Here is a 23,351-nt window from a genome sequence, read left to right as displayed (position 1 = left end):
TTTACCTCACCTCTTGTGAGAACATGTTATAGGTCAAATCCTAGTTCACAGAAAATTCTATACTGAGTTATGTGATACATAAAAAGAGAACTAAAAATTATTGTACATTAAATTTTATTTCATTGAGATAATATAGTCTACAAAAGACATGTGATGATACACATTTTAAATTAAAAAAAAATTTCCCCTGCTAGAGTCACGTCAGGATACAACTAAAGCAAAATTTAAATAAGATCAGAATCCTTATTATTTAATGTCTAACATGATTTCAACTAAATAGTGATTGTTATTTAAGAATCAGGAAAATTCTTTTTTCTCTACTGGCAGTTATACCTAGGACCTTGCACAGGATAGGCAAACACTATTATTGACCTATATCTCCACCTTTCTTTCAAGTTTTTATTTTGTGAAAGAGTCTCACAACATCTTTGAAGTATCCAGTGACATTGTTGAGACTTCTTTCTACTCTGGTAGAAAGCATAGGTGAGAAAAACGCATAGGTGAGAAAAACGCCATGGTGTTGGTGCTCAGAGGGTCTTGACCTCCTCTGTCATAGCAGGGTGTGGCCCTCAGTTACTCTGTGAATGGTCTACTCTCACCTTTAAGGACTCTGGGAGGTACTTCCTCAGGGAGTTCTCCAGAGACTGAAGCATCTGAGAACCCTGTAAGTAGAACATCTCTTCCAATACCTAAGATGAAAAAAAAAAAATGACAATAGCAAGTCATGTGTGGGAAGATACTTTTATAGTGTGTCCAGACTGCCTCTAAGGATCAGGAGTTATAGGCCCATAATCATCAGGAATTTATTTCTCACAGGTCTGGGAAGTCCACGATCAAGACATTGGTATATTTCTTGTCCCGTGGAACTCTGCTTTCTATTTGCTTGGTACACCCTCTAGCTGTGTCTTCTTGGGATGAAGGGAGAAGGCTTGCTCTCTGGAGCTTAACCTATGAAGGCATCGATAACATCTGAAAAGGTGACACAATCACCTGTAGATGAAATTCTAAACAGTCTTAGTAAATAAGAAACACAGAGCCAAATACAGGGGTAATAGCCAAAGAGATCAGAGAATTAGCAAAGAGCCACTGACTACCCTTTACCTTACCACCAAACCATAGTTTCCCACATGAGAGAGAGCTTCTCCCTGTCTGACTTGTGTTTTTATTGCCTTTCTGTTCTGCCTTTTCATTGGCTCTAAGCCCAGCCACATGACTTCCTTGTCGCTGCCTGTCTATACAGACCTCCAGGTCACTATGGTTGGCACTGGGATTAAAGGCTCATGTCACCATGCTTGGCTGTGTCCTTGACTACACAGAGACTCTGCCTGCCATGTGATTGGATTAAGGGTTTGGACTACCACTGCCTGACTTCTGTTCCTGGCTCACTATGACCTCTGATCTCCAGGCAAACTTTATTTATTAACATACAAATAAAATCATATTTCAGCACAATTAAAATATCACCACAATCACCTCCCAAGGGCTCCCAGCTCCTACTACTTACTACCCATCATATTGGCAAGACCTTCCAACATAGGACCCTTGGAGAGACAAACATTCAGACCATAGCAATACTAAGCCAGTGGGATCTGGATCTACACAGCTTTTCCTCTTATCTCCTTTTTAGGACATATGATTCTGTGGTCAAATCCAGCCATTTAGCTGCAGAAGAAATTTATCAGCTGTAGGAGTTCCCTGGTAGAATTTTTGGGGTTGTTTATATATACTATCATATCATCTGTGAATATTGACACTTTGATTTCTTCCGTTCAAATTTGTATCCCCTTGATCTCCTTCAGTTGTCTATTGCTCTAGCTAGAACTTCAAGTACTATATTGAATACATATGGAGAGTATGGACAACCTTGTCTTGTTCCTGATTTTAGTGGACTTGTTTTGAGTTTCTTCCATTTAATTTGATATTACCTATAAACTTGCTGTACATTGCCTTTATTATGTTGAGGTATGTTTCTTGTATCCCTGCTCTCTCCAACACTTTTATCATGAAGGGGTGTTGGATTTTTTCAAAGGCTTTTTTTTTTGTGGGGAGCATCTAATGAGATGATCATGTGGATTTTTTTCTGTCATTTTGTTTATATGGTGGATTACATTGAATTTCATATGTAGAACTGTCCATGCATCTCTGGGATGAAGCCTATTTAGACATGGTGGATGATCTTTTTGATGTGTTCTTAGATTTGGTTTGTATTTTAAAATGTATTTTTGCATCTATGTTCATAAAGGAAATTATCCTCTAATTCTCTTTCTTTATTGAATCTTTGTGTGGTTTGGATATTAGGGCAACTGTGGTCTCACAAAATGCATTTGGCAATGTTCCTTCTGTTTCTATTGTGTGAAATCATTTGAGGAGTACTAGCATTAGCTATTCTTCAAAAGTCTGGTAAAATTCTGTGCTAAAAACTATCTGACTCTGGGCTCTGGGCTTCTTTTTTTTTTTTTTTTTTTTTTTTTTGGTTGGGAGACTATTAATGACTGCTTCTATTTCCTTAGGGGTTATAGGTCTATTTAAATTGTTTATCTGATCTTGATTTGATTTAACTTTGGTAAGTGTTATTTATCAAGAAAATTCTGCATTTCTTTTAGATTTTTCAATTTTGTTGAGTACAGGTTTTTAAACTATGACCTCATGATTCTTCCGCTTTCCTTGGTGTCTGTTGTTATATCCTCCATTTCATTTCTGATTTCATTAATTTGGATTTTTTTCTCTGAGTTTTTTAGTGAGTTTGGATAAGGGTCTGTCTTATTGATGTTCTCTATCATTTCCTTAAATTTGGTTTTAAGTTCCTATTCTTGTACTTCAGTTGTGTTGGAATATTTAAGGTTCGCTGTAGTAGGTTATCTGGGCTTGGTGGTGACATATTGCCCTGGCTGTTGTTGATTATGTTTTTATGCTGGGGTCTCAGCATCTGGGTTTGGGGTGATTATAGTTCTAGGAGTTGATGTGTGACTTGTCTTTGCTGGATGGATGTTCTGTTCCTTAGTTTATGTTTTCTGGCTCATCTTCTGGCAGGTGTGGCCAGTGGTTGAACAGGGGATCTCTGTTCAATGTACACATTTTGGCCTAGGACATGGTAATGAGGAGGGGAAAGGGGGACTGGGGTGAGGGTGTGTAGATACTGAGAGAGTGAGGGGTGGTCTGTGGGCAGACAACCTCCCTGGGTTCTGGCAGCCAGTGTGGCCTCTATTTAAGCATGAGGGTCTCCCAATTTTATATTTTGTTACACTTATTCTTATTTCATTCTTTGGATGACATTGTGAATAAATTATATTACAAGATTTAAAACATTTCTTATCTATTCAAGTACTATTCATTCGTATATAATTAGCCCTACGTGTTATGAACTTAGAACTTTAGTATACTAGCTCCAGTAGCTGTTGCTACTACTATTAATTTGAAGGTTATTTTAAATTTGCCTTCTTCATGGTCATTCCTGGGTTTTTTGTGTGAGTGAAGGTTATTTTCCTTTGCCCGTTTCTATTTGTTTTTCTTGTCCCATCGAATAGCATACAAAATCTAGCAGCTGTGATGCTCATCCTTTATTTTTGGTTTTATTTACTAAACTCACTCTATTTTTTCTGGGGAAGCACAGCTATGAATTTTAAAAGTTTTAAATCTTTTAAAGTTTCAGCATGGATAGTGGAGGGGTCTCCTGGGACCCATTCCTGATGGAGGAGCTATTGACAGCTAAAGGATGCTGAGGGAAAAAATAGTTTCTGTTTGGGATTGTGGACACTGGTAGGTCTCCAATGCCCCAGTGGATGTCTCCACACTCATTCAGCACTAATTGGACTCAAGAGTCTATCAATAATAATTTTAAAAGTGGACATAAAGTCAGGAGATAGGTGCGTTTGTCCCTGGGGAATTGGAAGAAGGTAGTAGGAAATGGTTAAGTTTAAAATATGCTGTATTTATGTATCAAAATTTCAAAGAATAAATGGAAATATTATTTACAATATAGGTAAGTGCTCCTAGAGATAAAAGATAGATTTTTTACTATGTAAAATCTTCTAAATAACAATAGCTATTAATTACAGTAATGGGACAAAGAAGAGGTATCCTTAAAATTGCTTAGGACTGCCAGGCAGTGGTGGCACACACCTTTTAATTCCAGCATTTGGGAGGCAGAGGCAGGCAGATCTCTGAGTTTGAGGCCAGCCTGGTCTACAAAGCAAGTTCCAAGACAGCCAGGGCTTCACAAAGAAACCCTGACTAAAAAAAAAAAAAGAGCTAAGGTATTGGATCTTGAGAAATGATTTTCAACAGTTAAGAGCACTTGTTGAACACAGGATGTGGGTTCAGTTCAATACACCCACATGGTAGCTCTCAGCCCTCTATAACTCCAGTTCCAGGGATGCTCATTTTCTTCTTCATTTTTACTAAAAATTGTTTTTCATGAAACATATTTTGATCATGTTTCCCCTTCCCCAACTCCTTCCAAATCCTCCTCACCTCCCTTTCCACTCAATTCTCTCTCTCTCTCTCTCTCTCTCTCTCTCTCTCAAAACAAGAAATAAAAATGAAAATAAATAAAAAACAGGCAAGAGACCAATAAGAAAAAAAAGCCCAAAGACTGCAAAAGGAAACAGAAGGTCCACAAAAATACCAGGGAGTTGTGTGTGTGTGTGTGTGTGTGTGTGTGTGTGTGTGTGTGTGTGTTTCACATACCCAGTAACACTTCCTTGCAGAAAACCGATTTTACTTTTGAAAGAGGCTGTCATTTTTCAATAGCTAGCTCTTTGGTTGGAGGTGGGACCCTGTGCTCACTGCACTTCCCCATCTCTGTGGTGAGACTCCATCTGACCTAAACCTATGCAAGTCTTGGTATGCAGCCACAGTCTCTGTGAGTCTGTATATTCTTTAGTCCTTGTGTCTGAAGGACACCATTGCCTTGGAGTCCTCAATCCCCTCTGGCTCTTATCATCTTTTTGCCTTCCCTTCCACATAGATCCCTGAATTTTGAAGGGAGGGGTTTGATGAAGATGCCCCATTTATGACTAAGAGCTCCAAAATCTCTCGTTCTCAGCACATTGTCTAGCTTTGGGTCTCTGTGCTAATTCCCGTATACTACAAGAAGAACTTCCCATGATGTGAATTGAGGAATGTACTGATTTTATGGGTATAACAATATGTCATTAGGAGTCATTTTATTGCAATGTTCCTTTAGCAGAATAATACTATTGTGTTTTCCCCCTAAGTTTATGATGATCTATCTAGTCTTGGGTTCTTGGCTACTATAACAATATCAGGTATGGGTTACATTTCACAGAGAGGGCCTTAAATCTAATTTTAAAAAGTGGTTGGTTACTACCATAATACTAGTGCCATTATTGTACCAGTGCATCTTGCAGGTAGGTCACTGTTTTAGATCACAGGGTTTGTAACTGGGTGATACTGATAATCACCTTTCTCTTCCAGTAATGTACAAAGTATCTTTCAGTATCATGGACACTATTCAGTAAGGGCAAAATTTCTAGTTATTCACCAGCTCAACTTCTCTATACTCAATGATATAAGTAAATGTTGGCCTTAGCAATAGCCTATGATGTTTGGGGATTCCAGCAGACCCCTTCAGCCAATAACTCAACAAGATGTTATACAGTCCTGGCACCTGGAGGTTTAATTTCATGGCTTATGATGTCTAGTTGGGGCCCTGTCTTCCATATTATTTGGAGACGCCATTTAGATTGAATTCATATAAGTATATATTCTAGGAAGCTTCGACAGCAGTAGATTTCTATGTTTTTCAAGTAGCATTTAGTATTACTTGTCTTGCTATTTTCTTATCATTCTTTTATTGTCTGTAGTTCTGTATAGTATTCCCTTCTTCATTTATGGTAATGTTGATATATGCCTTTTCTTTTTATTCCTTGGTAACATTAGAGCAGAGATACTAAAATTGGACTCTATTATATTTTGACCAAGATAATTCATTCTTTGTTTTTGAAGGCAATCATGTATGCAGCTGACCATATAACAGAATCCCCAGGCTTCTTGGCAAAAGAAACAAAAATGTTTCCTACATTTATCCTTATGTCCTGGAGAGTATCAAAATAGTGAGAATCTAATATCCCTATAGGCAATCTGATTTTTTTTTTGGTAGAAACATTTTCTGAGTGTGTCACAAGCAAAAAAGGCAAAGTAAATTTGGTATAAAATCTCAGGCCTTGTTATAATGCCAGCAAACTGAATAACATGGGAGTGTTTAAGAAATGTGCAGACACACACACACACACACACACACACACACACACACACACACACACAAACAAACAAATAATAAATGAGCAAGTGCAATGAAAATAATGACAAAAGCATGATATCCAGTTAATGGTAGAGACTGAAACCTGAAGAGGCTATAGAAATGGGAAGTCTTAGTATTGTTCATGGATAAAGTCCATTTTGGCTTTTAGGCTCTTCAGACTGAGTTTTCACATTATTGAAAATACATCCAGGTAGAACAATTTGGATAAAATGCATCCAAAGAATAGTTTTTTATGAAGCCTTTAAGGAATAGGAGAAAAAAATGCAGTGACTGTGTCCAAACTGTGATGAGATTATAATCATAAGCTCGCAGTCGGTCACTACTCTAAGGAACTATTAACATAAAAATTATGATACATATGTGCAAGTGGAAAAGTACTAAATTAAAAGGATAAAACATATAAAATAAAGTAGTACATAAACTTTGATTATGTATGAGTTTATGCACATTTAATATGCAATCTGAATCAGAATATGGAAAAATACAGAAAATAAATTAAAATGATATTAAAATTTTAGAAATAGAAATTGCTTCCGTTTTTAGATAATATGAATTAACAGTGAAACTGCTTCATATTCTTCTTCATATTTCTCAGCATATCCCATCTTAGATTTGCCTGAGACACTTTACTCTCATGGGAAGTATTTATCCAATGAAAGAGATGTCTCCTAAAGAATTAAAGGTATTATCATCTGCCCAGCATCCCTGTCCCATAGGGGCTGAATAAATGTTAGCTGGAGCATCATGCTTCTTTGCAAATATTGCTAACCAAATATACTAGCCAGCTTTCATAATCTCTCCATAGTACTTATCTGTTTGGAATGGAAAACCTGCCACAGTTCTCTCAGGAATTTTGACACCAATAAATACACCAAACTGGATGGAAAAAGTCCACAAGAGTCAAAACTACCTAAAGAACTACAGTCCAGAGAGGAAAGCTGGGAATGGAAGAAGTTGCCTTCCCCAAGGAAAAGCACACCAATTGGTTGTCCAGTGCCAAATGGCCAGCCCTAAAAAAATACATACATAAAATACAAACATAGCATTTTATGGACAGAATGGGTTGTATTTAGGAATATGTATGTAAATAAATATTTATATACAATAAAAATTGTTGCGGGCCGCAGAAATATATCATAAGAACTCAGCTGGTTATGGCAAAGTCACTACCTGGAGGGATCAGGGAATTCCTCCAGAGGAAGCCAAATCCCAAGGAGTTTTTGGTGTTACTTGGCTTGTTATATATCAGCTGTATTCTGTTATGAAAATCATGTGTGCCTTCATAGTTTTCCCAATTGACTTTCCCCTAAGAAGGACTAACAGTGTAGACTGATCACTCTCTGGACATACACATTCCAGGTATTTGGAGAACAGCCTCAGGAAAGGCTTTCTCTGGAACCAGTTATATCCCTTAGCCACTTTCAAGGACTACAGGAAACACCACCCAGGTGAACGCCCAACTGCCAAAGACTAACAATGATAACAGCCCACCTGAAAGTCTCCTGACTTAAATTCCACAAGGAGACACCACCCAGGGGGGCGCCCAACCTCCAAGGACTAACAAGTGATAGCAGCCCACGTACAAGTCTCCTGACTTACAGTAAATTCACAAGAAGACGCCGCCTAGGCCAGGTGGACACTAAGTAATAGTTTTACACAATTTAGCTTAGGCCCTTCTTTCTTACAGCCTTACTAACTTTATAGACCTCTAACTACTTACCTAACCACTTCTAGGAATATTTAGATAAACTTCTGTGCTAACAGCTATGCTCAGCCAGAACTCCCAGTTCAAACCTCCCTGTATCACCAGAGGCATCTAGCTGTACACAGGTTGCCTAGAGACTGAGCACACTTTCCCCCACCCTGCAGAAAAACGGCAGACAGCTTGGACAGAGAGGAGCCACAGGAAAAAAGAAGACAGTTTTATTTTCTCCCATTGACCTAGCAACTTATAGATTTTTAACATCCTTTACCAAACACATTTAAGGTTATAGTTGTGCACGTAAGACCCCTCTTCTTAGATGTTACCCATATTTAGCCTTTAGTTGATTCATTAGTCACTTCCCCTTTGGGTCACAAATGGTAATTAACAACTAGTGCCCTTCTTTGTAATTCTTATCAACCCTCCATTTGATCCTGATAGTGGACAATCACTGCCTGAGGAAGTTCAGGCTGAGTGTCCTGGGTGGAGGGGAGGATTGTGATTTTGGGGAGATATATAACTGTAAAGCAGAGGACAGGAGAGAAGAGAGAAGAGAATGGAAGAACGAGATGGGTAAGAACTTGAGAGGAACAAGCTGAGATGGGGAAGAACTAGATTGAAGAGCTAAAAGAGAGGACTAGAGGAACGAGATGGAAGATGAGGAAGAGCCAGATGGGGAAGAACAAGATGAGGAAGAGCCAGATGAGAGAGAAGGAGACAGGAGAGGAGCTGATAGGGGAAAGAACTAGATAGATGAGAACCTAGAAGGGACAGAACTAGATGAAGGAATTAAGATAGAACATAGAGGGGACAGTAGATAAATATAGAGAGAAATCAGGCAAGAAAGGAGCTAGACATGAGAACAGAACTGAAGCTGTGTATAAAGGATGTTATGCCAGAGGAATTAAAGCGAATGGATCAAAGAACTCTGAGTGCGTAGACTGATTTACCGACCCTAAAGATTCTCTGCTGGTTGATAGAGCCTTCCGCGGACCCTGGGAGGGGACTATCGAGGGGCTGGACCCCCATAGTCCTCGTTAAAAAATTGGTTTAAGAAGAGATCATGAATTTGAAAGAGCTTGGAGGGGTAAATAGAAAGTTTACAGGGAGGGAAAGGAAATAGTGTAATCAAATTATAATCTCAAAATTTAGAAAAAAGAGATTTTTCCATATGGTGCATATTAGTAGGTATACATGCTTCTCGAATTGAATAATCCCAATTTTCACTGTATAGGCACCCACAAAAAAGATCAGTACTTCCTATCTAAAACCATCAACGTTTGACTTTTCCCACCTTGTATGAGGGAAAGGACCAGGTATCACCATTGTTCTATGATAAGCCCTTACCTATAAATCTGCATCCACACAGAGAGACTCCTCAGAACAAATAACAGGCAGCACATTTTCCCTGAAATGCTAGCATTCAGTTTTTTGGTAAATGTTTTACAGAAATCTTTAGACTGAGGATGTACTCTGGACCTTGTTTTTTACTGAAAAGTAGAAAAACAAAATTCTGGCTGTCTTGAGAGTCAGGAGTATCCAAGTCCTTCCCATAGATGTGTGCCCAGGAGGATGACTATGCAAATTTAAGATTCTGATAGTGTATGCTCTCTCTGCTTTTCATACATTATTTTCTTGGTCCACAGGAAAACAGCTGACCAGGACAAGAAAGGATACGTGATTGGTTAGAAAATGCCTTTCATCATTCCACTCTTCCCAGTTTCCTGCTACAGTAACAAGATGGAAGCCATCGGTGTTGGGTGAAATTAGTTCTGTAAAAATTAGAATTCCTTATCTATACACATACAGAGCAGACATCCTCATGAATAGAGCAGCTGAAATTTTTCTCCATATTTCTTTCTCATGCCTGTGTGTGCTTCAGACAGCTTACAGTGATGCAGACCAAGCAGTCAGCAATAACAGTTTTTTGACAAAGACTTATTTATTTTACTTTGTGTGTATGAGTGTTCTGCTTGCAGGTATCTATGTGAACCACATGAGGGTCTGGCACCTGAAGAAGCAACAACAGGATATCCAAGAAGAGTCCTAGTGAGGGTCTAGCATCGATAGTGTAGTAAAAGCGGAGGCCTCCAAGCAGACCAATGAATCTTTGCAACGAACACTTGCAAGTAAAGATATATAAACAAAGGGGTTTTCTGCGTGACTCACTGTGTCACACTGCAGCTTCCATGATGAGATTTTTTGTCCTTTTTTTCTCTTAAATTTTGTTTAATTTGGGGGGGAGCTGTGTTTGGCGGAGGGCAGATACAATGGGATGGAGAAATGAGTGAGGTCATGATTCTTGATGTAAAAGGTGAATAGAATAAATAGAAAGAAAACATTAATTACAAAATCAGTTTTCTTTTATTTTACAATACTATTCAGTTCTACATAACAACCACAGATTCCCTTGTTCTCCCGCTTCCTGCCCCCCTCCCCTTCCCCCCAGCCCACCCCCAATTCCCACCACCTCCAGATCAAGGCCACCCCCGAGGACTGAGATCGACCTGATAGACTCAGTCCAGGCAGGTCCAGTCCCCTCCTCCCAGATTGAGCCAAGCGTCCCTGTATAAATCCCAGGTTTCAAACAGCTATCTCATGCAGAGAGCCCAGGACCTGGTACCACTGCCTAGATGCCTCCCAAACAGATCAAGCCAATCAACTGTCTCACCTATTCAGAGGCCTGATCCAGTTGGGGGCCCCTCAGCCTTTGGTTCATAGTTCATGTGTTTCCATTCGTTTGGCTATTTGTCCTTGTGCTTTATCCAACCTTGGTTTCAACAATTCTTGCTCATATAAATCCTCCTCTTTCTAGCTAATTAGACTCCCAGCACTCCACCCGGGATCTAGCCATGGATGTCTGCATCCAGATTCCTCAGTACTTGGATGAGGTTTCTGGCACAACTATTAGGGTGTTTGGCCATCCCATCACCAGAGTAGGTCAGTCCCGGCTGTCTCTCGGCCATTGCCAGCAGTCTTTTATGGGGGTATCTTTGTGGATTTCTGTGGGCCTCTTTAGCACTTTGTTTCTTCCTTTTCTCATGTGGTCTTCATTTACCATGGTCTCCTATTCCTTGTTCTCCCTCTCTGTTCTTGATCCAGCTGGGATCTCCCGCTCTCTTTCCCTCGACCCTCGCCCTTCATTGCTCCCACTCATGTCCAGGCTGTTCATGTAGATCTCATCCATTTCTCCATCATTGGGTGATCCCCATGTCTTTCTTGGGGTTCTGTTTTCCAGGTAGCCTCACTGGTGATGTGAGTAGCAATCCAGTCATCCTTGTTCCACATCTAGTATCCTCCTATGAGTGAGTACATACCATATTTGTCTTTCTGAGTCTGGGTTACCTCACTCAGGATGATTTTTTCTAGATCCATCCATTTGCCTGCAAACCAAAAGTGTACAATGGAAAAAAGAAAGCATCTTCAACAAATGGTGCTGGCATAACTGGATATCAACGTGTAGAAGGCTGCAAATAGATCCATATCTGTCACTGTGCACAAAACTTAAGTTCAAGTGGATCAAGGACCTCAACATAAATCCAGCTACTCTGAACCTGCTAGAAGAGAAAGTAGGAAGTAGTCTTGAACTCATTGGCATAGGAAATCACTTCCTAAATATAACACCAGTAGCATAGGCACTAAGAGAAACGATCAATCAATGGGACCTCTTGAAACTGAGAAGCTTTTGTAGAGCAAAGGATACAGTCAGCAAGGCAAAGCGACAGCCTACAGAATGGGAAAAGATCTTCACCAACCCCACATCTGACAGAGGACTGATATCCACAATATATAAGGAACTCAAGAAATTAGACATCAAAACGACCAACAGTCCAATTAAGAAATGGGCTATAGAACTAGACAGAGAATTCTCAACAGAGGAAACTCAAATGGCTGAAAGACATTTAAGGAATTGCTCAACATCCCTAATCATCAGGGAAATGCAAATCAAAACAACTCTGAGATACCACCTTATGCCTGTCAGAATGGCTAAGATAAAAAACACTGAGGACACTTTATGCTGGAGAGGATGTGGAACTCGGGGAACTCTCCTCCACTGCTGGTGGGAATGCAAGCTTGTACAACCACTTTGGAAATCAATATGGCACTTTCTTAGAAAATTGGGAATCAATCTCCCCCAAGATCCAGCTATACCACTCTTGGGCATATACCCAAGGAATGCTCAATCATACCACAAGAGCACTTGCTCACTATGTTTATATAAGCATTGTTTGTAATAGCCAAAACCTGGAAACAACCTAGATGCCCTTCAACTGAAGAATGGATAAATAAATTGTAGCACATATACACAATGGAATACTACTCAGCAGAGAAAATCAGTTTTCTAATGGATTGAGGACAGCCAGAATTTGTGTTGAATTTAACACAGGTTTTAAAGGCAACTAAACAATTTCATTTTTTTAACTTTTATTGATTTTTTGGTGGATTTTATTGATTTTCACATCATGCATTCCAATATCACGTATTTCTCCATCCACTCACATCAGCCCTTTGCCCTTGCAACCTCCCACCCCCAATCAAAACCAAATTTAAAAGAAAAACCAAAAACCAAACAAAACAGAAGCAAAACAAAATAAAACAAAAAAGAACCTTGTCGTGGAGACTGTAGTGTGGCCCACTGAGTATCACAGTTTAACCTTTAGTCCACTCCTTTTTACTTGCAAATGTTCATTGCCAGAGTCATTGATCTGCCTTGAGGCCTCTGGTTTCTACCACCAGTAATGGGTTTTCACTAGGGCTCTTCATGGATATCCTGTTGTTCTTCTGTGTCATGGAGATCCTGCAGTTTTGGATCTGTGGGTTCATCCCCTTCACATGCACTAACAGTTCATAGATTCAGTGGATGTTGGAGTGAGCCAACTTACAGGCCTATGTCTGGGCCTGGGTGGTAACTAGGTTGGTCAGCCCGCCAGCTTTCTTTCATGTTCACCATCCAGGTGAGCTCTCCAGCACCACCTCAGCTAGCTCACCCAATGTAGCCTGCAGCAAAAAGTGGGGCCAGTTCTCCTGATCTCAGGTCCTCAGATCCAGGTCATCACCAGGGCCAGCTGTAATCTTTTGCCCAGACAAGGTGCAGGGCCCTCTCTCCCAATTACTGTAAGGGTTTTATAAGGGGGGGTCAAGGTCAGCTGTCCTTCTCTCACACCCTTAGGGCTGGCTCACCTATGTTCCCAACAGCAGGGTCAGCTCTAATGTGCTGCCCAGATGGGGAGCAGAGCCTGCTTTCTTGTGTGTTACAGCCGGTAAGGGTCAGAGCTAGCTTTCCCACTCTTATGGCCCAGGGGCCAGCTCTCTCACCTGCCACAGGTGGTAATGGGTGAGGTGGGGAAGGGCATCTTTCTCTCATCCATGCCACCACAAGGAAGATGAGGGATGGGGTCAACTCTCCTGCTCTCACACCCTCAGGATCAGCTCACCGGCATCTCAGACCGCAGGGTCAGCTCTAGTCTGCTGCCCAGGTGAGGTGCACACCTGTGGTGAAGGGTAGGGCCATGAGTGCAGGGGTAAGCTCTCCCGTGTGAGGGGCAGGGCCAGCTCTCCTGTTGCTGTATCCAGAGAGGGGCAGAGCTATTCCAGGGCCAGTGAAGGGCAGGGCTGGCTCAACACAGCCTGGCTCCAATGAGCCCTTGTGTTAACATGGGCCATGGACATCATCTCAGACCCAAGCCACAACAAGACCATGGACCCAAACATGGCCATTGGCAGCAGCTTGGGCCCAGATGTCACCACGGCCTGGCAGTAGCACAGGCCACCCAGACCAGTATAGCCCCAGTAGCAGCATGGCTCTAGGGCACCAACATGGTCTAAGATGGCTGACCAGCCCCTGAGCATCTGCAGAGCCCTCGGTGGTTACATAACAGGAGCCACGAACACCAATCCAGACCCCAGCCACTGCAAGTCTACTGACCCAGACATGTCCCTAGGGAGTAACCTGTGTTTGGATGTCTCCATGACCCCAAGTGGCAGCACCGGCCACCCTTATCAGTATGGTCCCAGCAGAGGCATGGTCCTAGGATACTAACACGGTCTCAGCTGGCTGACTAGATCCCAGTCATTCGCATGGCCCTCAGTGGTATCAGGAGCCACAGATATTAACTCAGACTCTGGCTGTTGTAGGGCCATGGATTCAGACATGGCCGTCGGCAGCAGCCCTGGCCCAAATGGCACCATGGCCCTGGGTAACAGTGCAGGCTACTCAGATTTGCATGTCCCTGGTGACCGCATGGCCCTTGGAGACCCTCATGGCCACAACTTGCAGCTTAGACCCCAGGCATCTATGTGGTCTTTGGTGACAACACGGGCTACGAACATCATCAGTACAGACCCTGGCTGCAGCAGGGCCACGGATCCAAACATGGCCTTCAGCCACAGCCCTGGCCAGGAAGATACCATGGCCCCTGTTGACAACACTGGCCCCCAACTGCAATAGGAGCCACCGACATCAACACATGCTCCCTCAGCTTCTTCGGGGCCCCTGACCAAGACCTCATCCTTGGCCATACTCAAGGTCTGGACATCACCCTGGACTCAGGTAGCCAGCAGGTCATTCATGCCAGCCCGTTCCTCACCTCCCTCACCTCTCCAGATCTGCCTCTCTCCCCAGCCCACGAACCATTCTGCCTCGCCCTCTCTTCCACCTCCCCACCGTGTGCTCTCCCACCGCAATGGTGCCTGACCACTGAAAGCCGGTGCTCTTGGTTGGGTCACAGGCGGCACTTGGTTGAGTCCTGACCTCCCAAGCCGCAAGGCATGACACAGCTGTTGCCTTTCCTCTCTTCTGTGCCCGGACCTTTAAACCTCAGGCAGCACTTGGTATGGTGGTGCTATGAAATTCGTAAGTACGATGCTAAGGATAGCCCTTTATATTTTTTATAATGTCTTCTGGGTTTGGGGTAATAATATCCCCTGTTTGTTTCCTGATGTTGGTAAAGAGGGGTTTTTGTTGTTGTTGTTTATCTCATGGTCAGTTTGTTTATAGATTTATTAATATATTGATCTTTTCAAATAATCCGATTTTGGATCCATTCATTTATTATATCCACTGACATTCACTGATTTCTGCTCTTAGTCTAGCACTGTCATCTATTTTGCTTACCATGAGGATCCTTTGCTGTGTGCTGTTTCTAATTTTAAGTAGAAATATAAAACATTAGACTATTTCACTATTTGAAAATATAAGTACACAATGAAGCATAGTTTTCACTTATTCATTGCATTCTACAAATTTTTGTTATATCTTCATTCAGTTAAAGCATTCTTAATTTATCTCTTCATTTTAAAACACAGCATCTTTATAACTGTGTTCTTATAAACAATTTGTGGAGTCTCCAGATACATCCATAATATTCATTTTTTGGATCCACTATTGCATGAAAACGTACTTACCCTGATACCAGTTCCTTAAAAATGGTCTGCAACATGAATCTTAAAAGGTCTTATAAGTAGAAAAGACCAGGAGCCAGATATTAGGATGAAAGCTGAAAGATCAGAGAAACAGAACGAGCCACAGCCAACTTCACCTCGCCAATCCTGTTTCCATGAATCCTCAGACTGAAAGCCTCTGAGTCCTCACCCCTGAGGGTCTCAGTTGAACTGCTGCTTAGTTCCTGTCTCCTCATGCCTTATATACAGTTCTCCACCCAGCCATGTCATTTACAGAGATTAAAGGCGTGTGTGCCTTCCAAGCAAAGGCATGAGATCTCAAGTGCTGGAATTAAAAGCATGTGTCACTCCTGCCTGACTCTGTTCCCATTGTGGCCTTGAACCCACAGAGATCCAGACAGATCTCTGCCTCCCAAGTGATAAGATTAAGGATGCGTGCCACCGTAGTCTGGCCTCTTTGTCTACTCTAGTGGCTGGGTCTGTGATCCCCAGATAAGCTTTATTGGGATGCAAAATATATCACCACAATAGTCTATATTGGCAAGTGTCCCACAAACTCTTGTACAGAATATGCATTCTACTATTGCTGAACATTTTTTTTGTTTTTTAGATTTATTTACTTATTTTTTATGGATACTAATATTTCATCTGCACATATGGGTATGTACTACATGTGTGCTTGGTGCCTACAAAGATCAAAAGAAGTTATTTGATTCCCTGGAACTGTAATTACAGATGATTATGAGTCACCATGTGGATTCTGGGAACCAAACATATTTTTTTTTTTTTAGTTGTTGGAGAGTTTACTGTTTGTCTTGAGTTTCTAAGCAACAGGAATGTCAGGGAAGCAAATCAGATCAACATCATCAAACAAATTTTTTTTATTTATTTATGTGCATGTTTTATCTAATGTATGAGTATTTTTCTGTGTATGTATGTGCATCATATGCTTGTAAGAGCCTGTGGCGGGGGTCAGGGGTGGCACTGAATGCCTTGGATATGGAGTCAAAGAGAATATAGGTTTTTGTAAGGAATGAGAAACACAGAAATGCTCACACACACTGCTCCCATGGACAAGACTGCTGTGGGATAAACTTTTGTGCACTGTGAAGATGTGTCTCTACCTAAGGTGCCTTTTGACCAGTTTAATAAAGAGCTGAATGGCCAATAGCTAGAAAGAAGAGAACAGGTGGGAGTTCCAGGGAGAAAGGGGAACTCTGGGAAGAAGACAGGTGGGAGCTGCAAGCAAGATGGGGAGCAAGTTGGACATACAGAATGGGAGAGAAGTAAAAGCTGTACGACAGAACATAGATTAATACAAACAGGCTAATTTAATTTATAAGAGCTAGCTGGGACATGAACTAAAGGCCAAGCTTCTATAATTAGTAATAAGTCTCTGTGTCATTATTTGGGGTCTGGCAGCCCACAAGAAAGTCTGTCTACATATGGCACCCAACGTGAGGTCATGTATATCCACATAAGGTCTGAGAAAGCTGAAAAAAACAAGTTTCAAACACAGAGTCGGATGCAGATTTCTGGCAACTACTGTCACTCAGGTGAGCTTGGTTGTCATGGCATACAGAGGCATGACTCTTTTAAAAGGCCCTGCCATATAGCAGAGCACTTGAATGGCATGCTACCAGTGGGAGACTAGATAGAAATGCCTACCCCAGCACAGATACAGAAACTTCCAGAGCTGGGATGGTTAGGCACGGCTGAGATAGTTAGGCAGAACTACAGTGGACAGAGCCAGCCACCAGTGGCTAAATGGAGCCACACATTGGATGACCTAGCTGTTTAAGGCTTGGCTCACAGTCAGAGCACACAACAAGTACTTAGTAAAGCCAGGTCCAGACCAAAAATACCCTCTAAGCAGATACAGAATGCTTAAAAATGTGTTTAGATGCAGAAGAAAGAAAAGAAAATTAGGTATAGCCAGTCATTAAAAGGTCAAATAATTTTAAAATAATAAAGTCTTTAAAGAGAGAATAAAGTAATATAAAAATAATAAGCCATGTAAAGATGAAAAATACACAGAGCATCTGGATCCTGTACTGTGTTTTATTGACTTTAATTTTTTTGAATGCTGATGAGCAAAGGACAAATGCTTCTGAGAGACATCGGATTACAGAAAAAAATTGCTAAAATTAAGCCAGCCTATATATGTTAAGAATGTCTTAACTTCAGAATGGAAGTCAAGAAATGCGTTGTGTTGTGGGAGAGGATATGCCTTTGTTTCCACAGGAAATGAAAAGCTCTGGATTTCTTCAAAATTAATAAAGATCAGATTTGATCAGGGGAGATCTGAAAATCTTGACCACAGACATGAAAATAAAAACAAGAAAAACTACAATATTGGTAGTGTATATACTGTTCCATCCACTATGAAAACAGCTCTGAAACTGGATAAGACATGATAAATCTTGCTAGCTAACGAGTCCTTGTGACTTCTTATTACATGCCATCCTTTCATATGGCAAGGATGGAGATTTACATTCCAGTTTGGTTATGCGATCCAAAGGGACTCCCTACTCAAACATAAAACCAAAAATCATCTTTAGCTGACATGTGCACAGTGCACTTTCCATACTTGTGTTAATGCAGATATTTATGTTACCTTTTAAACTTTGTGTGTTTTTGGAACAACAATCAAAACTAGATACCAATAAAAACAAGTATCCCACATGATCTGGCCTCTCAGAATGCCTCTGTTACAGTTTCCTCAAAAATCTACATCCAGAACAAGTTCAAAGCTGCTAGGTGAGAGGATTCACTATCACAGACTACTCTTTCCAGGATTTCAGTTAAGCCCTCCTTTCCACTACACAGAAACAAATGATGCAGCTAGCTCTCCCAGGACTTGAGCATCACCCCAGTTTTCTCAGGGTTCCCTAAAGATATCATTGCCCCTGAAGAGCAGAAAGCAGCCTAGAGAACACAATGCCCACATTCCCAAGAGGTGGGGGTGGGTGGGTTTTGGTTGTTCAGTGGATTATGGATGTTTATCATCATTTAGGGGAGTTGGTAACAAGTTGTTAATGATCATGGTTAGGGAAAAAACTAAGCAAAGGAGATTAGATTCAGAGATCTCATTCTGAAAAGAAAAAAGTATGGATATAGGAATGATAGGATAAAAGGTTAGATTATGGACTATTTTAAACTAAAAAATCAACTACTAGTCTTAAATGTTTTACATTGGTATGGATTTTTGTATATTGATGCATATTTAAGTGTATTTTTGTTATACTGTATATTTTACTACTCTTGTTTGCAGTATTCTATCTAAGCAGCTCATTTAACAATGTAATGTAAAGTTCTAGTCCTTAAAAATTGTTATTAGAAACTATGTAGGATAATTAAGAAATAGAGGTTAGTAGTTAGTCATTTAACAATCCAGTTTGTGGCCATGATAAGTATGTTTTTTTTTATTAAGATTTTTTTTCATTCATTTTACACACCAATCAAAGATCCCCCAATTCCCTCATCCCCCCCCCAGCCTCCGCCTCCCAACCCACATTCCACTCCCACCCACAAGAAGGCAAGGCCTCTCATGGAGAGGCACATCCAGTAGAGGCAAGTCCAAGCCCTTCCCCCTGCCTCAAGGCTGTACAGGGTGTGCCATCATAGGTAGTGGGCTCCAAAAAGCCCGCTCATAAACCAGAGATGGATTCTGATCCTACCACTAAGGGGTCCCCCAAGCAGATCAAGTTACACAACTGTCTCGCCATGCAGAGGGCCTAGTCCAGTCCCATGTAGGCTCCACAGACATTGATCCAACTTTTATGATTTCCCACTAGTTTGGTTTGGTTGTCTCTGCATGTTTCCCCATCACAGTGCTGATGCAGTTGCTCATATAATCCCTCTTCTCTCTCTTTGACTGAACTCCTGGAGTTCTGCCTGGTGTTTGGCTGTGGATCTCTGCATCTGCTTCCATCAGTCATTGGAGAAAAGCTTTGTGATGACAGTTAGGGTATTCACTGATCTCATGGGAACCCTCTCCACTATTTCTAGTCCAAGCTGGAGACATCCTTGGGGATTCCTGGCTACTTACCAGGCCCTGGGTTTCTCTCTATCCCCGTGATATCTTCCTCTATCATGGTATTGCTTTCATTGCTTTCCCCCTCCATCCCTGTTCCAGTTCAACCATCTCATTCCCTTATGTTCTCATCCCCTATCCTTTATCCTCCATTGTCTATCACTCATCCCCATTTTACTCATGGAGATCTCATCTATTTCCCTTTCCCTAGGTAATCCATGCATCCCTCTTTGGGTCTTCCTTGTTAGCTTCTCTGGAGCTGTGGGCTGTAGTCTGGTTATGCTTTGCTTTACATCTAGTATCCACTTACAAGTGAGTACATACCATGTTTGTCTTTGTGAGTCTGGGTTACCACACTCAGGATGATATTTTCTAGTTCCATCCATTTCCTTGCAAACCTCATGATGTCATTGTTTTCTCTGCTAAGTAGTACTCCATTATGTGTATGTGCCACTTTTTTTATCCATTCTTTAGTTGAGGGGCATCTAGGTTGTTTCCAGGTTCATGAATAATGATGCTATGAACATAGTTGAGCATGTTTCTCTGTGGTATAATTGGGCATTCCTTGGGTATATGCCCAAGAGTGGTATAGCTGGGTCTCGAGGTAGACTGATTCCCAATTTTCTGAGAAACCACCATACTGATTTCCAAAGTGGCTGTACCAGTTTGAACCAACAGTGGAGGAGTGTTCTTGCTCCACATCCTCTCCAACATAAGCTGTCACCAGTGTTTTTTATCTTAGCCATTCTGACAGGTGTAAGATGCTATCTCAGAGTCATTTTGATTTGCATCTCCCTGATGATTAAGGATATAGAGTAATTCCTTAAATGTCTTTTGGCCATTTGAAATTCTTCCTTTGAGAATTCTATGTTTAGCTCTATAGCGCATTTTTAAAATTGGATTGTTTGTTAACTTTGATGTCCAGTTTCTTGAGTTTTATATATATATATTGGAGATTAGCCCTCTGTCAGATGTGGGCTCAGTGAAAATCTTTTCCCATTCTGTAGGCTGTTGTTTTGTCTTATTTACTGTGTCCCTTGTCTTACAGAAGCTTCTCAGTTTCAGGCGGTCCCATTTATTAATTGTTGTTCCCAGTGTCTGAGTTTAAGTATGTTTTCAAATTCAAACATATATATACATATATATATATATATATATATATATATATATATATATATTAAAGATAAGATTAACTTTTTTTCCCTTTTTTTGAGACAGAGTTTCTCTGTGTAACTTTGGAGCCTGTCCTGGATCTCATTTGTAGACCAGGCTGGACTTGAAGTCACAAAGATTTGCCTGGCTCTACCTCCTGAGTGCTGGGATTAAAGGCGTGTGCCACCACCGCCTGGCTTCAAACAGATATATTTTAGATATATAGATGATCTTCAAACACTTTAAGACTGATATAATATGTCATTTAAGATGTTTGAATAACCTAAGGCTTTTCTTGACAGTGAGACATATCTGCTCCTGACAGCACCAATCTACTTCAAAAGGGGATTATGGGCATCAAAGAACCTCCATGTGGAGCTTGCTTTAAATGTGGCCATGCCAGACACTGGGAGAGAAACTATCCTTTTCTCATGGCTGATAGTATGCTATCCAAAATGGACATGCAGAACACAAAAGAAGGTGATTGCCAAAATTTGCCAAGACAACATAGGACATTTCAAGTTCAAACTGTCATCGATCTATCAATGTAAGGCATTCTTTCAAAATTCCTGCTTCACAAAAAGTCTGTTAGATCTTCTAGGCCTGTAGGCCTAAGATGAATGCCCCAATGTTGCAAAGAAATCTTGGATGAGTGTCCAAGAAGCCAGATGTCTCTGCTGCTTTTATAGTTTTGGAAGTTGTTTGCTCTGTACTTCCTGTTTACTCAGGTAATACTATTTCCTTCTCAGGTCTCTGATGGGGTTGAAGACTAGATAGTTATACCATTTTCTTTGTTGTCAAATTGAGAAAAGAAACTTATGAAAGAGAGATAAAGTTTATGAGGTTGAAAGAGATAAAAGCTTAAGTTATCTAAGAAAACGTTTTTAAGGTCTATAAAGATATTTCTAGGTTGATAATAGATAATATAGTATTTTCTCCAAATTTGCCAAATACAAATGGACTGAACATTATGAATATAATTTTTACCTAATAATTGTTCTTATTGTATATAGTTTTACTGTGTTAAAGTTAAAACCTTTCCTTTTAATTAGACAAAAATGGGGAAATGTTGTGGAATAATCTTTTTGTACACTATAAAGATGTGTCTATGATGTCTTCCGTTTGGTTTAATAAAAGCTGACTGGCCAATAGCTAGGCAGGAGAGAACAGGCAGGACCTTCAGGGAGAGAGAGGAATTGTAGAAAAAGAGAGGAGAAGAGACACAGACTTGGAACAAGTTGGACAGAATGAGAAAGAGGTAAAAGCTATGTGGTAGAATGTAGACTAGTACAAACAGGTTAAGTCATAAGAGCTAGTCTGGAAAACTGAGCTTAAGACCAAGCTTTCATAATTAATAATAAATCAATGAGTCATTATTTGGGGCTGGTGACCAACAAGAAAGTCTGACTACACAAGCCTAAGTTAAGTCAAGCTTTCATAATTAGTATGAAGTCTGTATGTCATTGTTTGGGAGCTGATGGTACAAACAAAGTCTGGTTATATCTGGTATTCCAATGTGGGGCATGAGCACACGAACAGATAAGCCACATTAGCCAATGCTGCTGTAGCTGGTAATTAACTTTGAGAGGCTCTGTTTCAGTCATTGACACTGCTCACATGGACTCCAGAGGTTGGGTTCATGCTTAGGAATTATGGAAGGGACTCAAAGCTTGTTGCTGATATTGCTGCTGAAGACAAATTGAGAAGTCAGTAGATTTGCTCAGACACCTGGGAAATTCTTAAGAAGAGAGTTAAGTAATATTAAAAAGAAAAATCTTTCTCACATTAAAAATGGGGAAAAACAAAATGCAGGGAGTTAGGACTCTGTATAGTGCTACTACTGATGGCTTGAAAATGGAAAAATAAATGAATGGATAAGCGACTTTGCTGGTATTGATATAATGTTGATTGTAATTACTATCAGTTTGGTAATTCATATTTTATCCTTAAAAAGTGGTTTGATAACCATGCCAAATATGAAAACTTTGCTGATAAGATACAAGCCTTAGAAAGACTTACTATTGATACACTCAAGCCTTAGAAAGATTTACTATTCATAAGATACAAACTTTAGGAAGACTTAATACTGATAAGATACAGCCTTAGAAAGACTCCCTAGTGAAAACAAGAAAATGTGCTAAAAGCCTCAGAATTTCATAAGAAATATCATGTTAACAGCAAAGTTTTAAAGGAAGATTTTTCTATTGCTTGGCAAGAAACCAAGGAAATTATAAGGAAATGTACTACTTGTTCTTTGTATAATCAAACTCCATTACCTGAAGAAAGTAACCCAAAAAGGCAGTCAAAGAGATGAAATTTGGCAAATGGATGTGTTTCATTTTGCAGTGTTTGGGAAATTAAAGTATGTGCACCATACCATAAATACTTATTCAATATTTCAAGGGGCAACTGCTTTAAGTTCTGAAGAGCTGATTATATAATTACATATTTTTTAGAAGTCATGGCAATTATGGGGATACCTGTACAAGTTAAGACTGAAAATGCTCCAGCATATGTCTCTAGTAAAACAAAACAGTTTTTGAATATTACAACAAAAAGCATATAACAACTATACACTCAACCCTACAGGACAAGCAGTTATAGAAAGATCTGTTGTACTTCAAAAGATATGCTTAATAAACAGAAAAGGATAATGAAGACACCCCCAAAGATATATTACACAGTGCTTTATTAACTTTAAATTTTTGAAAGATGAGAAAGAAACAACAGCTACAGAGAGACATTGGATAGAAAAAAAACTGTTGAATTAAATCAGC

At 40.4% G+C, this 23,351-nt stretch overlaps 1 protein-coding gene across 3 annotated transcripts in view; it reads right to left on the bottom strand.

Annotated features, from left to right (window-relative positions):
- The window catches only part of LOC102924734 (glycine N-acyltransferase-like protein Keg1), a 44,232-nt gene that overhangs the window by 9,050 nt on the left and 11,831 nt on the right, over positions 1-23,351 (bottom strand). Inside the window, exons 1-2 of one of the 3 annotated variants that reach the window (XM_006996759.4) lie at positions 9,333-9,448; positions 600-689 (exon numbers count right to left, since the gene is read on the bottom strand). In XM_006996759.4, the coding sequence (XP_006996821.1) occupies positions 600-677 (78 nt within the window). In that variant the 5' untranslated portion in view covers positions 678-689; positions 9,333-9,448. Of the gene's footprint in view, positions 1-599; positions 690-814; positions 965-9,332; positions 9,449-23,351 lie in introns of those variants that run through there. The other 2 variants (XM_076560486.1, XM_042261202.2) reach the window with 2 other exon arrangements.

This window comes from Peromyscus maniculatus, chromosome 1 (genome assembly GCF_049852395.1).
Source record: "Peromyscus maniculatus bairdii isolate BWxNUB_F1_BW_parent chromosome 1, HU_Pman_BW_mat_3.1, whole genome shotgun sequence".
Taxonomy (NCBI): Eukaryota; Metazoa; Chordata; class Mammalia; order Rodentia; family Cricetidae; genus Peromyscus; species Peromyscus maniculatus.
This window is presented reverse-complemented; position numbering and strand designations above follow the sequence as displayed.